We start from the raw sequence: 17,652 nt of genomic DNA on the forward strand, positions 1-17,652 counted from the left end.
CAAAATGAAATGTTCAGGTTGATTTCATCTCTGTTATAGGAGGAAGACGTTAAGTATTGCTCTCTCTCTTTTTAAAAGAAGGTCTCTTCGCATAAACTGAGCCCTCAGTTTTATTTTTCCTCCATAGTTTCGTACACAACTCTAATGACTAGTTTTCCATAATTCAGTGTATCGCTCCTGGAAAATGTAGACAATGGGGCAAATTTTCAGCCTATGCTGTCATTTTATGGATTAATTTCCATTAGCGCTGACCTTCTGGCTTTCAGCGCATAAATATGAGTAAAACATCTGTTTGTGTCATTCCCCTGCTTCAGAGCCTCTGCTGGCTCCCCCTCACCTACACCAGGAAACAGTCCAACTCATTGCCTTGGTGCACGTGCCTTTCCAGCTCATCTCTGCCGTCTCTCCCCATTCTGTCAGTCCCCCGACTCGCTGAACCCAGGCTTTTATTCCTCCGTGCCTTTACTTACCCCCTCTCCTTTGCCTGTAGCGCCTGTATTCGTCTTGTCTGCCATGGGCATTTTATTCAGGGCTGGAGGCTGAGCACCCACGCCGCCTCCTCTCTGAGCTCCCCTCCCCAGTGGAACTCATCTCTCCCTTACCTGGATCCCCACAGCACCCTGTGGCACCCATCCTAGCCCTTACCTCATCATATGTTAAGGGGTCTCTCTTGCTCCCAAGCCCATGAGTTCCTGAAGGACAGGGCCGCCATCTTGCCAGTCCCTGTTTTCTGATTTGTAGCCCACTGTGTCTCTTGTATTTCTGTTTAGAAGAGTTCCAGAAGAGAGACACCTGGGTGGCTCAGTCGGTTGGGTGTCTGCCTTTGGCTCAGGTCATGATCTTGGGGTCCTGGGGTGGAGTCCCGCATTGGGCTCTCTGGGGCCTGCTTCTCCCTCTGCCTGCCGCTCACTGTGCTTGTGCTCCGTCTCTCTGACAAATAAATACAATCTTAAAAAAAAAAAAAAAAAAAGAGTTCCAGAAGAGCTCTCAGGGAAGGATGGGGCAGGAAGCCTCACTTTTATAACAGGCCAGTCAGTGGAATCTACCCATTCTAGTGAGGAGCTGCTTGGTGCTTGTGTTCTTAGAGCTCATCTCTTGGTAAATACTGGAGGGATTTTTTAGGTATAAAGAAGTGAAACTGTATATGTTATTTTTTCCTCTTTTAGCTTTCTTTTTATTTTTTTTAAAAGTAGGCTCCACGCCCCACATGGGGCTTGAACTCACACCCCCGAGATCAAGAGCCTCTTGTTCTACTGACTGAGCCAGCCAGGCGCCCCTCTCTTTTAGCTTTCTTAATGACTTGGTTGAGATATAATTCACATACCATACAACTTACCATTAGAGTGTGTATTTCAGGGTAGGGGGTCAGGCAAAAATGGGTAAAGGGGAGTGGGAGATAGCAAGCTTCCAGTAATGGGAGTCACAGGATGAAACGGCACAATATAGGGAATGTAGTCAAAGATATTGTCGTAGCGTTGTGTGGTGACAGATGGGAGCTATGCCTGTAGTGAGCGGAACATAATGTATAAACTTTGTCAAATCACTATGTTGTACACCTGAAACTAACATAACATTGTGTGTCAACTACTCAAAAAAAAGGGAAAAGAACTATCAATAAACAAATTTTTAAAAAATGTAAACGCCCCACAATGGGTGAATAATTACATGAGTGATACAGTGAATACCCAGAACTGAATATTTTGCGGTTATGAAAATTATATTTTGCAGTAATTTTAAGAAATGTGGAAAATGCCCAGGCAATGATGTTAGGTGAAAAAGTGGGACACAAATTTTACACAAAATAACTCTCCCATGCATATGACGGTGCACAACTATTTATAATACGCATAGGAAAAAACACCAACAAAATTACAAAAGATAGCAGCAATGGCAAAAAAAGTATATGTTTCCAAGGCTATTGGTTTATTCACAGATATGTGCAACCATTATCACAATCAGTTCTAGAATTTTTTTTTTATCCTCTCAAGGTTATTTACTTAAGACCTTCAGAAAACCTTTCCTAGGGGTCAACCCCTGTGATTCTTACTGTAAATGGTATCTCTGGGGACAGAGTGTTTGTCATAGGGAGGGAATTGGTTTAAAGAAAGAAGCAAAGATTATGGAGAGGGCAGGCAGGGTTTGTTTGTTTGTTTGTTTGTTTGTTTTAGAGGAAGATGTGTAAGAAAGCTTGAAAAGCCAGGGGATGTTTACCCAAGGGATGCTGGTGTTGGCCTAACACCCTTTCCCAGGAGTTGAGAGAGCCCAAGCATTGGGAGCTGTACTGATGACACTTGGCTAAAGCAACATGGGAGTGATTGTAGACCGCACACTGAGGACAGTGTGCCTGATAGGGCTTGGGAATCATCTGTAGACTCCTTCCTCACCTCACCAAAAGACAGAACATAGCTAAGGAAGGTGCCCCTGTTTTATCCAAGCAGGTAGATAGAATAAACATGAATCGGGTTGCCAGATACTGGAATATTACACCAAGCAATGAGGTGTCTCCTGACTTTTTAAAGATGTAAACCTTCAGAAAAATCAAAGGAGCTATCATTTCGTTTACTTGAAATAGCTTTTAGAATATATTCTCTCATGAAGTGGTATAGATGGAAAATACTGGTAGGTTCAAGAAGGCAGAGAGAATTTCAGTTAGCAGATAGATCCAATAGGACTGATGGTGAAAAATGAAAATATTTGGAGGAAGATGCACTTTTGCCCCTTTTCAAGGTTGATTTTCAGAATGGGGGTCTCCCAGTTTTCCCTACTTCATTGTCAGGAGCAAATTAATGGGCTGGGTAGACCAATGGCCGGGTCCAGAGTCAAAAGTGTCGTGTGGCTGCTTTATAGATTCCACAGATTTTGTAATGAAATAGGCTTGCGTTGCTGTGTTAAATGACACAAACGGGACTTTTTTTTTTTTTAAGCTTCTCTGTATTTTAGAGAGCGAGGGAGTGAGCATGCAGGGGGAGCAGGGGGAGGGGCAGAGGGAGAGAACATCTCAAACAGACTCCCTACTAAGTGTGGAGCCCCCATTGGGCTCGATCTCAGGGCCCTGAGATCGTGACCTGAGCAGAAACCAGGAGTCCGACACTTAACTGACTCTGCCACCCAGGTGCCCTGTACATATTATTTTTAAGTTTGTGTATTTTTATTGAATATTATATTATTTAATGGGCACAGAATGAGGATAGTCTAATTTCTCCTTGCATTAATGATTTTTCTGCAATAATTTGGTATCTATGTGGACGCATTAAACTCTTTCATTTGTTGGAAAGCCGCTATGTACAATGAAGGCACATTTTTTTTCTTTGTGTCAACAGTAGTTTGCTAAAGAACAGAAAGTATTCTGGTTTTAAAAAGGTACTTTGCCATTCTGTCAATTTATTCAAGCTTTTCTCTTCATTTTTACCCTTTTTTGTCTTCTCTTTGAGTCATTTACATGCTTATTAGCACAAAGAGAACACAAAAAGTCAGGAGTGATTGAATGCAAATCAATTTTCCCAACTGTCAGCCAGCCAGTTGAGTCAAGTTATAATTACGGGATAAGATAAAATGAAGGGGGGGGGAATGGAATGCAATAAAATTCTGTTTATTCATTTGCAGATAATCTAGATGATTTGCATAATAGTTGAGTTGGCTGTAATGAAAAATGCTTGTTAATGAAGTGAACTAATCATAGTATATATACAGACCTGTTTATTTTGTCATTGAAAAAAATAAATAAATTCTTTGTAGGTTTTAAAAAAAATAGTTCCTGAGTTTACATGAATAGCTAAATAGACTTGGAAAAGGGAAGGACATTGACATTTAAAAAGGTTTCCTCCCTGGGGCACCTGGCTGGCTCAGTGCGGCTGGCTCAGTGCGTAGAGCACGTGGTACCTGATCTCCAGTTGTAAGTTCGAGCCCTGTGTTGGATGTCGAGCTTACTTAAACATCAAGTCTTTAAAAAAGTACAAAAAAATTAAATGGTTTCCTCCCTAGACACAAACTCTAAAGAGGAGAGAAAATGAGTTTTATTTTTCCTCAGTGTTTTCTGTGTTGGATTTAAATACCTTTAAAATCTCACTCACTAGCAAGTTGTTCCTAAATTTAAAGCTGAGATCCGAAAATTCATCCTGAAAGTGGTAGCTTTCCTCGTGTGCTGCCATTTTGGCTGGGAAGGCATACATGTCAGATCAGTCTCTTTGTATTATTCAGCTGCTTATCCCTTGCACGAACCACAGAAACTTCTGGCTTTGTAGTTCTCACGGCTCTCTCCTAGGTTCTGTGGAGGATACTCAGATGAATTAGATATGGTCCCTTGACAGTGTCTTACTGTTGTTGTTCTTGGTTGTTTTTCTTTCTTTTTTTTTTTGTAATTCGATTCTTATTCACTTGAAGTTGAACCTGCCAACTCCTTTCCCCAAAGTAAAAGACCTGAGGTACTAATTCCTCCTCCGAAATTGGAAGCAACAGCTCAGAAATGCAAAACTCCTTATCCAATTACATTGCCAGCTCTCCAAGCCAGTCATGCTCAGCATCATCCGGGCAATGAGAAGGCAAGATCTCACTTTGGTAAAAGTGATAGCATAGTTTGAGTAAGCTTTAGCAAATCCTAAAATACAAAGTCCGTCCAAGGAAGGGAAATGTGGTGGGGGAATGTCTTGTGTTTGTTAAGTTCAGTGCACATCGGTTTATGTGTGTCATGGTTAAGACTGGTTCTGGGGGCGCCTGGGTGGCTCAGTTGGTTAAGTGTCTGCCTCTGACTCATGGGTTGTGATTCCAGGGTTCTGGGGTGGAGCCCAACATGGGCTCCCTGCTGAGCAGGGAACCTGCTTCTCCCTCTTCCTCTCCCTCTCCCCCTGTGTGTGCTCTCTCTCTCTCTCTGTCAAATAGGTAAATAAATAAAATAAAATTAAAAAAAGACTGGTTTTGGGCTCCATTGGATAATAGGTTTGAATCCTATTTCACTACTGTGTGACATGGGACCTACCTGAGCCCCAATTCCCTTATCTGTAAAATGGGCATCATAAAAGACCCTCCCCTTGGCAGGGTTTTGGAAAGAATCCAGTGAGATAACAAGATATAAAAGGTTGAACTTGGTATATGGTCGTGCTCAGTGTAAGTGGTAGAGGAATTATAAGGCACAGTTCCCCCTTCTAGGAGTTTATGATCTCGCTGAGGAGAAACCTATGCAAAGCACCCACAAAGCAGTTCCGTGGTATCTGTGAGTAAATGCCACCAGTGGTAGGTAAAGACCATCAGCGCTGTAGGTAAGAGAGGTTGGAGGTTGGAATCCCATGAGCCAAGGTGTGGATTAGGAATAAGCGTGATGCGATGGGCTCATGAAAACTAACATTCCCCCCCCCCCCCTTAGTTGTTGGCTTTAAGAAAGGTTGATGTCTTGAAGGCAATTTGTATGTGGGTTTTTTGCGCCAAGATTGGCCCTGAGAAACAATCTTTATGAAAATATGTTCGTGTCTGTTTTGCCAAGTTGGGTTGTGCTAACTGGAAAGATGGCCATCCCTCCCCCAGCATAGTTGTCAGATTCTATTAATTCAAAGCTTCTTTGGTACTTGGGAGTTCCTTTGGGGAACGAGGGGAAGAAAAGAACTGGTGAAAGGTAATCAAGGGATTTAGAGAAGACAAGGTCATAAAAAAGTCAAATACTCTTTATTTGAGACTTATGAACATGTTTCTTACAGATAGGGTTCCTTTGTTCTGTGCCTTGGGGCCCTCTCGAAATCCCTAGTCTGCCGTGGTGGCTCACCTGTCACTTTTCTTCATCCTCGTACGGCCACTGTTGACAGTCACCTACTCTCTGCTGTTCCAGAGTTTTATCAACAAAAGCAGAAGACAAGATGAAACGGTCAGAGACCGCATGTACCCACCTAGGGAGATTTTTCTGATTGACACGAATGTGAATGTACAGGCTTATGCCCGAGAGTGTGCAAAAACACTTGTGCGGTCCCTTTGTTGGAAGATGTGGCTGTCAGAGGGTGTGAGGGGGGCACAGAAGCCAGGGTGGGGTTGAAGTTACAATAGCGTCTGGGATCAGCTTGAATGTTTTGGGTTTTTACCTCCCTCCCCCATTAAACCGTGAACTTGTCAAAGGCAGGGGCTGGTTCTCTTTCATTTCTGCATCACCAGGTGCTGGCACGAGGCCTGGACCTCAGCAGGGACTCGAGAAGTGTGCCACAGAGCACACACTCACTCAGTTTCCTGTGTTGCCGGAAGTGGCTCACCCCCGGTGGCCATTTTGAGTGTCAAGTGGGATTGTAAGATAACTGGGGAGCAAGCCCTCTGCCCTCGGCTCCACGTGTCTGTAACCAAAGTGGAGCTGGCGGTCTGGGAGAGGGGTTCTGGAGCTGGGAGGAACGCTGGGAAGGAGAGATTCATTGAGTAGCCCCCCTCTCTTTGAGGACGTTACTTCTTTCCGAAGATTGTTATTTTCAAAAAGAAAATGGTCCAGTGCCATTGCAGCAGTAGTCTGAACACAATGCTGTGGAAATGGGCTTCTGAATTTTGGGCTGTCATTCTGTTTCCTAAGCCACTTGTTGCCATGCTCTCTCTTGCACTGAAACTTACCTCGGAGAGGGGGGCGGCCCTGGTGGTAGAGGTTTTTGAAAGAGCGCTAGGCTCCACAGTGAAGCTTGCTTGACCCCGGCTTTCTGGTCTCCCTCCCAGTGTGCTATAGGAGGGATTCTGTGAAGCCAGTGTTCACTTTTAGACTTGCAGAAGAGACATTCTTAGAATTCTTCAGGAGAACTAGTTTCTAAAGTAAAAGATTTACCAGTAAACTAATGACCTTTGATGTCATATCTAAGCAGAAAGCACCCAGGCTGATTCCTGATCATTGCAGAGAAATATGGGATCATTATTGCTTTTTAAATACAGTTGAAATTATGTGGTTAGGTTTCTAATGATAATATAAATAGGCTTGCTAGTAATGTGAGCTTTTGAATACACGAGTGGTTGTATTTACAGAGGACAGACTCGTGGTTGCCAGAGGGGAGGTAGGGAGAGGTGGGTGAAATAGTAAAGGGAATTAAGAGTACATACTCCCAGTTATGGAATAAATAAGTCTTGGCGATCAAAGGTACAGAATAGGGAATATCATCCATAATATTGTAGTAACATTATGTGGTGACAGATGGTGACTACTCTGTGTGAGGTATAGCATTGTTGAATCACTATGTTGTACACCTGAAACTAATAGAACATTGTATGTTAATTACACTTCAATTACAAAAAAATACACCAGTGGTTGGGTGGTTGAATATATACATGTGCATACATATTTACATATTTTAGAATTACAAGCGTGGTTTTATAAAAACATATATACAGCTAAGATGATGAAAGATCAGTCCTCTTGGATAGCAGATGTGGAGAAAACACCACAAAATCATAAAATCTAAATATTCAATGCTGTCAGTGATTCCCAGTTAGGATCTGTTGTTTCTTCTCTTTGGACCAAGAGGTAGACCATAACTGGATCTGTACTGATGAATTTCCTTTTTCAGTCTGTCCTTTCTCTCTCTGTTAGAAATCAAAACGTCATCTCTTTTTCCCCTTCATTACTTCACTCTTCATTTCTTTACAGTTTTAGGGTTTACAAGTCTATTTAGATTTGGTCCTAAGTAAGCCTGGAAGAGTGTCCTGTGTCCCACACCATAGTACAAAGATTGATATTTTAAATTTTATTTTCTTGGTGGGGCACCAATAAATGGTGGCTCAGTTGGTAGAAAATGTGACTCGATCTCGGGGTCGTGAGTTTGAGCCCCACTTTGGGGGTAGAGTTTCCTTTAAAAAGAAACAAAAAACATTTTATTAGAGATTGGAAAATTACTGATTAGGGCGTCTGGGTGGCTCAGTCGGTTAAGCATCCCAGAGTCCCAGAGTCCTGGAATCGAGCCCCGCGTTGGGCTCCCTGCTCAGCAGGGAGTCTGCTTCTCCCTCTGCCCCTCGCCCTGCTCCTGTTCTCTCTCTCTCTCTCAAGTAAATAAATAAAATCTTTTAAAAAAATGTTTAGAAAAATACTGATTTATTTTCCTTTATGGGGAAGTGATATATAGCTTACTGTTTCAATAAATACATTTCAATGAAGAAGAGATTTGATTGGAAGAAAAATACGAAGCATATGAGTGCAGAAGGTATGGCAAAATCTTCAGGATTGTATGTGAATAAGCTGAGTCTGGAAAACACTGCTAAAAAGAGAATTAGGAGTTGGATTACCTGGATTCGAATCCCGGTTCTCTTACTAGATGACGGACAGCTGAACTTCATCAGGCCTCTGAGCCTGTTTCTTCATTAGAAAGTTGAAATGATGGCATTTTCCTTGTCTACTTGGCAGGCTATAGTAAGACACAAGGTAGCATGTGTATTGAAAGTGTTTCCTGGGGCACCTGGGTGGCTCAGTGGGTTAAAGCCTCTGCCTTCGGCTCAGGTCATGATCTCAGGGTCCTGGGATTGAGCTCCGGATCGGGCTCTCTGCTCAGTGGGGAGCCTGCTTCTTCCTCTCTCTCTCTCTCTCTCTCTGCCTTTCTGCCTACTTGTGATCTCTCTCTGTCAAATAAATAAATAAAATCTTAAAAAAAAAAGGAAGTGTTTCCTGAAGGCCGCAAAGTGATCTTCAAGTGAAATGATAAGATAAAAAAATTAATAATAAATCACTAGCAAGTTACTTCAAGAGAGCTTCCGAATCCATGAGCAAGAACGTTCAAAGACCGTTTGGGGACTTTCTTTTTTCTTTATGGTAAAAACCGAGTAGGTTCCAAATTTAGGTTGACGGTTTTCCTGTCACTACTTATGAGGAGAAGGCAGAAACATATGTTTGCTTTTCTCCAGATTGTAGAAAAGCTTTTGCCTTTTACTGAACGCTGCTATGGAGCCACACAGAGGTAACCCAGTGGGACCTTCCTATATTACTTGAATGTTTATGAAGTACCGTTTGTTATCACAGAGGTTTTTTGTTTTTTTTTTTTTTAAGATTTCATTTATTTATTTGACAGGCAGAGATCACAAGTAGGCAGAGAGGCAGGCAGAAAGAGAGGAGGAAGCAGGCTCCCTGCCGAGCAGAGAGCCCAAAGCGGGGCTCGATCCCAGGACCACAGGATCATGACCTGAGCCGAAGGCAGAGGCTTTAACCCACCGAGCCACCCAGGTGCCCCATCACAGAGTTCTTTACTGAGGAAAAAGCACCTTCTTTGGCCAGTCAGGGCACAAAGTGGCAGGAGGGAAAAATTACAAACTTGGGAGAGAGACCCTTTTTGTGTGTGAGGGAAGCTTTATTAAGGGAAACCCTGTGAGTCTCGTAGTCCAGTGGTAAAGTTGAATAGCAAAGTTAGACAAGAGACATGTTCTGGACCACAGGGCAGAGCCACCGTGAAATCGTGATGATTCTAAGTGTCAAAGGTTTTCCATGTCTCTGATGCCAAGAGAGTTAGCAGTGAATTCCACTGGAAGAGAAACTTAGGGTGTGGTTGTTGGGGTACTGACTCCTAATATAGCCTTTTTCCTCTACTTCAGTTTGAATTGTGCTTTTAAGGCCTGTGAGGACTGGGATTGGAGGCGACTGGGTTGGGGGAGGGTTAGTCCTTCCTCTTTTTCTTCTGAAGCAGATGAAGCCTGACTTAACAGGCCTAGATCTACCATTAGGGTAAGTTTTGTGGGACTTAGAACAGCCACCCCAACTTTTTCTATAAGCGAGCTACCTCTGACAAAGGAAGTAAGAGTGAAGACCCAGAACGCTTAGTTTATTAACTTTTTTCAAGATTATTTTATTTATGTATTTGAGAGAGAGAGCGCGCACACAAGCAGGGGGAGCGGCAGGCAGAGGGAGAGGGGGAAGCAGACTCGGAGCTCATTGTGGGGCTCAGTCCTAGGACTCTGGGATCATGACCTGAGCCAAAGGCAGATGCTTAACGGACTGAGCCACCCAGGTGCCCTCAGAATGCTTAGTTTAGTCAGTCTTTTTTTTTTTTTTTTTTTTTTTTTTTTAGATTTTATTTATTTATTTGATACACACACAGGGAGAGAGAGAGAGATCACATGTAGGCAAAGAGGCAGGCAGAGAGAGAGGGGGAAGCAGGCTCCCTGCTGAGCAGAGAGCCCGCTGCAGGACTTGACCCCAGGACCCTGGGATCGTGACCTGAGTCGAAGGCAGAGGCTTAACCCACTGAGCCACCCAGGCACCATTAGTTCAGTCAGTTATAAATGAAAAGTGAAACCTTGTTTTCTAGAACATGAATACGAAGCTTTCAAAACACAGGGAGAGCTGAGGGTTTGTTTTTTGGAAGACTTATATTCTGCTATATGTTTAAACAAGTGATTCATTTGAACATAGGCTTTTTCCAGCTTAATTTGACAACCACATTAGGAAGCTGAAGGCAGATGTTTTTTTCTTTTTCAAAGTTACTTGGAGCAGGTTTTTGTGAAATTATTGTAGAGAGAGATTAACAGATGCTAACTCAACAGGTTAAACATTGAAATTTGAGGGTTGTTTTTGCGATCTGCATTGAGAGGATAGTTGTCACCAAAAGCAAGACTTGGAAATTGTTTTCAGTGCCTAAGGCTTGCCTTCTTAGATGGGCTTTACTCATTTCTCTGAGCAATTGATCAGAGACTCAGAATGTTAGATAGGAAGAGGCAGCCAGTTTCCTTGCACTTGGGTCCATGAATACATGGTAGTTGTAGGACAAGGGGCTCAAATTTTACTATCAGGAAACCTCTGAGTTCCCCGAATAGGAATTGTTTCTTCTGTTTCAACTCATTTTGTATTCACAGACATGCTAGGGGATGATCAGCTGGATTTGATCTCGTGGGTCTACAAATTCAAATTTAAGACTTGAAGTATATCTTCTTTAGAATCTTCCCCCTCTCTCCCAGGTTTATTGAGGTATAGTTGAAAAAGAAAGTTGTACATATTTAAAGTGTACACTATGATAACCTAATATATGTATATACCATGAAATGACTACCACGGTCAAGTTAATGAACACATTTATCACCGTGCATACTTTATTTTTTTGATGAGGATGCTTAAGCGCTATTGTCTTAGTAAATTTCAAGTACACAATACCGAATTAGTAACTGTAGTCATCATGTTCTGCATTAGGTCTCCGGAACTTACTCATCTGGTAACTGAAGTTCGTACCTTTTGACCAATTGCTCCCCATTTCCCTCATCTCCCAGTCCCAGCAAGCGCCGCTCTACTTTTTTAGATTTCACGTATAAATGATACCATACAGTATTTGTGTGTGTGTGTGTGTGTGTGTGTGTGTGTGTGTGTGAGAAGAGTACATGAAAGCCCAGGTACTCATCACCTATCTTCAGCTTCAACGATTATCAAGTCCTTGTCCTCCTTTCTGGCTCTAGCCCAATGGGAGGTTTTTAAAAAAATGTTTAAATTTTTAAATTTTTAAAAAAGATTTTATTTATTTATTTGACAGACAGATCACAAATAGGCAGAGAGGCAGGCAGAGGGAGAGGAGGAAGCAGGCTCCCTGCTGAGCAGAGAGCTGGATGCGGGGCCTGAGCCGAAGGCAGAGGCTTAACCCACTGAGTCACCCAAGCGCCCCTTAAATTTTTAAATTATTTTAAATTGAAGTACAGTTGACACACAACATATTAGTTTGAGGTGCACAACATAGTGTTTTGACATTTATACACATTATGAAGTGCTCGCCGTGGTAAGTGTAGTTACCATCTGTTATAAACTTATTATAGTAGCATTGACTCTATTGCCTGTGGTGTAATTGACTTATTTTATATTTTATAATATATATAAGATATATATTATATATACTATATCTTGACTTATTTTATAACTGGAAGTTGGTACCTCTTAATCCCCTTCTTCTGCTTTTACCCATCCCCCTCCCTTCCTCCCCTCTGGCCACCACCAGTTTGTTCTCCGTATTTAGGAATTTGTTTTTATTTTGTTTTTTAGATTGCACGTAGAAGTGAAATCATATGGTATTTGTCTTTCTCTGACTTATTTCACTCAGCATCATACACTCTAGACGCATACGTGTTGTGGCAAGTGGCAAGATTTCTTTCTTTAATGGCTGAGTAATATTCCTCTGGGTGTGTGTGTGTTTACATGTGTGAGACAACGAGAGAGAGAAAGATCTTTACCCATGATACCCTGAGGTTTTTGTCTTTCTCTGTCTGTCTTATTTGACTTATAATGCCCTTCGGGTCCATCCATGTTGGTGCAATTGTCAGGATGTTCTTTCTAATGGCGGAATAATATTTCTTTTTTTTTAAAAAAGATTTTATTTATTTGACAGAAATCACAAGTAGGCAGAGAGGCAAACAGAGAGAGAGGAAGGGAAGCAGGCTCCCCGCTGAGCAGAGAGCCCAACGTGGGGCTCGAACCTAGAACCCTGGGACCATGACTTGAGTCGAAGGCAGAGGCTTTAACCCACTGAGCCACCCAGGTCCCCTAGTATTTCAATATATGTATATACCACATTTTCTTTATCCATTCATCTGTTGAGAGACCCTTAAGTTTTTTCTCTATTTTGGCTCTTGTGAATAATATTGCTAGAAACATGGGAATGCAGATACCTCTTTGAGATACTGCTTTTGTTTTCTTCGGCTATATACCCAGTAGTGGGATTGCTAGATCATACAGCAGTTCCATTTTTAATTTCATGAGGAACTTCCTTTCTTTTTTTTTTAGGGTCTTTTATATTTGTTGAATACTGATGTTTATTGATCAGAGTGGTTTAATCTAAGTAATCTTAGAGAGGAAACTCTGAAATGCTCTTTGGATATGGCATTGGGATATAGCAGTGACTTAATTGTGAACCATGTATAAAAACTTCTCATTTATGGCAGAATTATCTCCAATAGCTGAAGTATGGAAGCAGTCCAAGGTCCATCAACAGATGAATGGATAAAGCAGATGGGGATGAATGTACACAATGGAATATTACTCGGCCATCAAAAAGAATGAAATCTTGCCATTTGCAACGATACGGATGGACCTAGAGTGTATTATGCTAAGTGAAATAAGTCAGTCAGAGAAAGAAAAATGCCATATGATTTCACTCACATGCGGAATTTAAGAAACAAAACAATCGAGCCAAGGGGGAAAAATAGACACACAAGCCAAGACTCAGACCCTTAACTCTAGGAAACACAAGGAGGGTAGGGGGTGGGGGTATGGGGGAAATAGGGAACGGGGACTAAGGGGGGCATCACTTCTGTTGAGTACCAGGTGTTGTATGGGTGTTGAACCACTATATTGTATACCTGAAACTAACATTACGCTGTATGTTGCCTAACTGGAATTTAAATAAAAACTTTTAAAAAGCCCTGTTTTCAAAGGATTGTGGGATATGCCATACTGGAGACTTCCTCAAATACTGTGTACACAAATACAATTCCGATTCCATTATGATACTAAGTTTCAGTGTATGCTGTATTCAGGTTTACTTTCTGTTGTTTTTTAATAAAAATTTTAAGTAATTTTAGCTTGATTTAGTAAAACACTGTTACAGGGAGCATTAATATACACCCACCTTGGTTTGGAATAGTATATTGAGATGTAGCTTCGATGAATCTAAATATCTTAGTATTTATCCAACAATTAACAGTGGCATGCCCGCCGTGTGCCAAGTGCCATTGCCGGGGCTGGAGTTAGAACAGCGACCAAATAAAGGGAAATCTCTGCCGTCAGATAAGCAGAGCGGTAAAGTAGGTGTTATATCACATGGTGCTAAGTTCAGTGAAAGAAAAAAATGATAGGAAGGTAGGTGGTGGGATCCTCTTCCAAGTTCAATGTCTTGCATATTCCTATCTTTGTGTATCTCTGAGGGGGAGGAGAGGCTGCGTGAGGTAGAAAGAACAGAGCCTTTGTAGTCACAGACCTTGGTTTGAATTGTAGCTCGGAAGGCAGACAAGTTACGTAGTGTTGAGTGCAGAGTTTCCTCATCTGTCCAATGGTGACAAAGATTAAGCCTGTTTCTATTTTTTTATTCATTCTTTCACTCAAGCCTATTTCCTAGGGTGGTTATGAGGCTTACATGAGAAAATACAGAGAAAGCGCTTGGCACAGTGTCTGGCACACTTGTAGAATGGGCTTGGTAAAGGCTCACTCTTGTTACTCTTATTAATAAGTCATAGCCTGGATTTCTCCCGACACCGACCCTGCCCCTTGTAACCTTAGCCTCAGGCTGGGGCCCTCCTCTCAGTGGCCACGTCCCCCGGAAGTCTGGCAGGGATCCTCTGACTTTGTCACCTAGGACCCCACCCTTTCACGCCTGCCTAGAGGCTCGAGCATCTCCAATAGCCACACTTGGCCAGGCCCGGCCTGCACCAGGTACACAAATGTCCATACTTTGTCCTCTTCGGTTACCCAGTGAACAGAGCCAGTTCCCTAAAAATCAACCGGCAGGCTTCCAGACAGATCACTCTTTGTTTTACCTTACATTTTTGCAGGGCACGTGGCAAAGCAGGGTACAGGGCTAGCTCTCCAGACCCCCGGGGCTTTAGCGGAGAGATCTGCGTGTGTGTCCATATGTGTTTGGCATCTGCGCTTTTTGTTTATGAAGGATGTTTCTTGTGAAAGCATCCGAAGTGCTCACTGCCGTCAGTAGTCCCTTCTGTCTTTCACACATGGACAGGAATTTATGCCTCATGAGTCTGACCATATTAACTTTGTTTTTGTCTCTCATTAAGGAAAAGACCAAAATTGTTGAGCCCTTGGACTACGAGAATGTTATCACCCAAAGGAAAACCCAAATTTACAGTGACCCCCTCAGAGACCTGCTTATGTTTCCAATGGAGGATATCTCTGTGAGTTCACAAACACTACTTTCAAGGAACATGCTTGTGCTCTCCAGGCTGGTTCTTAACGGCAAGAATGTTCCTTGTCTTCTAGATCTCGGTGATAAGTCGTCAGCGCAGAACAGTGCAGTCCACTGTACCAGAAGATGCTGAGAAAAGGGCCCAAAGTTTGTTTGTCAAAGAGGTAAGACCCTCAGAGGCCGCAGAGGGACATTATTAAAGTAAAAAAAAAAAAGTTCTTATTTTAGCATTAATGGGAAATAAAATGACTAACTTAGTGGACCTCCGTGAGAAGTCTAGATGATGGGGTAGAGAGGAGAGAGCTTAATCACTGTGACAAACAGCATGGGTTCTTAGTTTCTCTCTCTTTTGGATTTGAATCTTCTCTGAATTTGGAGTCAGAGTGTTCCAGAGTATGTATGCATTGGGATTTTTTGCTCCCAGTTGGTTTAGGGAGACCATGTTAATCCTCAAAGGATGATCCCAGTACAAGTGTTTTCCAAATGATTTTTACAAAGTCTGGCACCTTCCTTTACCAGACTTTTGCAAACTGGATAGATGTATGCTTGCTTGATGTTTCAAATTAAAAATTCCTATTTTCTTTCAGTGTATTAAAACCTATAGCACAGATTGGCACGTGGTAAACTACAAGTATGAAGACTTCTCTGGAGACTTTCGAATGTTGCCCTGGTAAGTGTAGAATTCAGGGGAAGCCTTTGAGAGGAGAGTTACTCAACATTTTACCTTTTTCTAACCACTTATGAAGCTTCTCAGAGATAATTTATAATAAAGCAAGGCCTTAAAGTGACCGGCTTGTTTGGTAAATGTATTTTGGCCAATTGAATATGTTTTCACTTTACACATTGAAATTCTTCCCAAAATGTATGTGTTCGCTTTTTGGCTTTGATGCAGCTGTATTGACCATAAAATCTTTTAATTCTGGATAATGTAGTGAGCACTTTCCAGTGGTGTCCAGGAAAATGCTAGAAGTGGGGCACCTGGGTGGCTCAGGCGATTAGGCATCTGACTTCAGCTCAGGTCATGACCTCGGGGTCCTGGGATTGAGCCCTGTGTCGGGCTCCCTGCACAATGGGGAGTCTGCTTGTCCCTTTGCCCCACCCCCTGCTCATGCTCTCTCTTTCTCTCCCAAATAAATAAATAAAATCTTAAAAAACAAAGAAAATACTAGAAGGTACTTGGTTCAGTTCGACAACCCCAGACATCCCTTGACAAAAGCACATTTCTTTCCGTTGAGTTGACCGACTGCTAAGAGCACACTGGCCCAGGAGCCAATTCCAGTCTTACTTGTTGAGGTTCAACAACCACTTACTATCACTTACTACAACCACATCCAGCTGCCTACTTACTTGCGGGATGTCCTTGGGCCAATCACTCAATCTCTTTGAGCCTCCCTGTTCTCTGTTTCCTCATCTGTAGTACTCCTAACCTCATAGGCCATCTATCATCTGGGAAATGTTTTCGAGAAATAAGACATTGTGTAGCCTCTTGTAGTTTTCAAAAACAATTCCCTAAAAAAGAAAACAGGCCTAAAGACGTCCTTTAAAATTGAATCCCAAGATGGATGACCAGACCAAGTTCATACAGCAAATGGATGGAAGAGCCAGAATTACACTGTGTTGCTTTTTTTTTTTTTTTTTCTGGAGAAAGATAAGCTTCTGCCACCACTAACAACTCTGGCCCACATTCTCTGGCAGTTCTGGGCTGACTTAGTATTTGGCTTAGCTGTAGCTTCGCCACAGGCCGCATACGTAGGAGTCCTCACGTAAAAGGTAATGTAAGTTTACTCAGAGAGGAAACTCTTGAGTTTGGAAAGGTGAAAAGAATTTATCCTCCTCACTTCTTGGCGTTTCCTTGGTTGTAAAAGAGAGAAGTCTGTCTATTCATCTTGCTTTTATTTTACTTTATTTTTTTGTCTGTTCTCTTCAGTATCTGAGGTAATTCTCTTGCATTTTCAGCAAATCTCTGCGACCAGAAAAGATTCCCAGTCATGTATTTGAGATTGACGAGGACTGTGAGAAAGATGAGGTAAAAGTGGGGGCCACCGTGGTGGTGTCCTCAAGGTCGCTTCTGCCGACACAGAACTCCTTGAGAAAAGCTGAGGGACAGTATTGTTCTTAAGTGATTGGTGGCCGGCTTTCAAGCTAATGAGCGTTTTTAAAAATTAAAAAAAAAAAATTGTTGCATTTCCAAGTGGAGTTTAGGGAAAATCAAGTGAAGTGGGCTGTGCTTTGTACACGAACATGTTTTCCCACCTGTGGGAGATGCTCGTGGGGCTTGTTTTCTCTGCACTGGGCATGCGGCAGGGTGATTAATCTAGAACCCCCTGCGTAATAGATCCCTCTTGGGACAGATGGCCTGGATGTCTGTGCCATTTTGAGGAGCAGTTTGACTGTTTACTTCATGCAGAAGACTACCAGAAGACAGCCCCTGAGATTCAGTGAATATTGAGCACCTGCTGTGTGCGTGGCACAGAGCCTTTTCTCTAGTTAATGATTTTAAGTTTCATCAGGCATCTTTGTGGGGTGGGGAGGTTGTGCTTTAATTAGAAAGCGGGGAAGTGCCTCGTTCGTGTCCCCACAAAAGTTTGATTAGACGGACGGCTGTTTCACTGACGGTTTTTGCCCTATTTCAGGATTCCTCTTCGCTCTGTTCTCAGAAGGGTGGCGTCATAAAACAAGGCTGGTTGCATAAAGCCAATGTAAATAGCACCATCACGGTTACCATGAAGGTAAGAAGTAGTCTTTGTATTATTTCATCATTTTAAGGACATTGTCATGAGTAACCTGTGTGGAAAACATGTTTCTTTAAAAAAATGTTTACAGGGACATGTGGGTGGCTCAGTCGGTTGGG

At 42.4% G+C, this 17,652-nt stretch overlaps 1 protein-coding gene across 2 annotated transcripts in view; it reads left to right on the top strand.

Moving 5' to 3' along the window:
* The window catches only part of DOCK11 (dedicator of cytokinesis 11), a 188,584-nt gene that overhangs the window by 33,893 nt on the left and 137,039 nt on the right, over positions 1-17,652 (top strand). For both annotated transcript variants that reach the window (XM_059158508.1, XM_059158509.1), the window contains exons 2-6: positions 14,674-14,790; positions 14,876-14,965; positions 15,389-15,471; positions 16,758-16,827; positions 17,435-17,530. In XM_059158508.1, coding sequence (XP_059014491.1) covers positions 14,674-14,790; positions 14,876-14,965; positions 15,389-15,471; positions 16,758-16,827; positions 17,435-17,530 — 456 coding nt within the window. The remainder of the gene's footprint in view (positions 1-14,673; positions 14,791-14,875; positions 14,966-15,388; positions 15,472-16,757; positions 16,828-17,434; positions 17,531-17,652) is intronic.

This window comes from Mustela lutreola, chromosome X, assembly GCF_030435805.1.
Source record: "Mustela lutreola isolate mMusLut2 chromosome X, mMusLut2.pri, whole genome shotgun sequence".
NCBI classification, from domain to species: Eukaryota; Metazoa; Chordata; class Mammalia; order Carnivora; family Mustelidae; genus Mustela; species Mustela lutreola.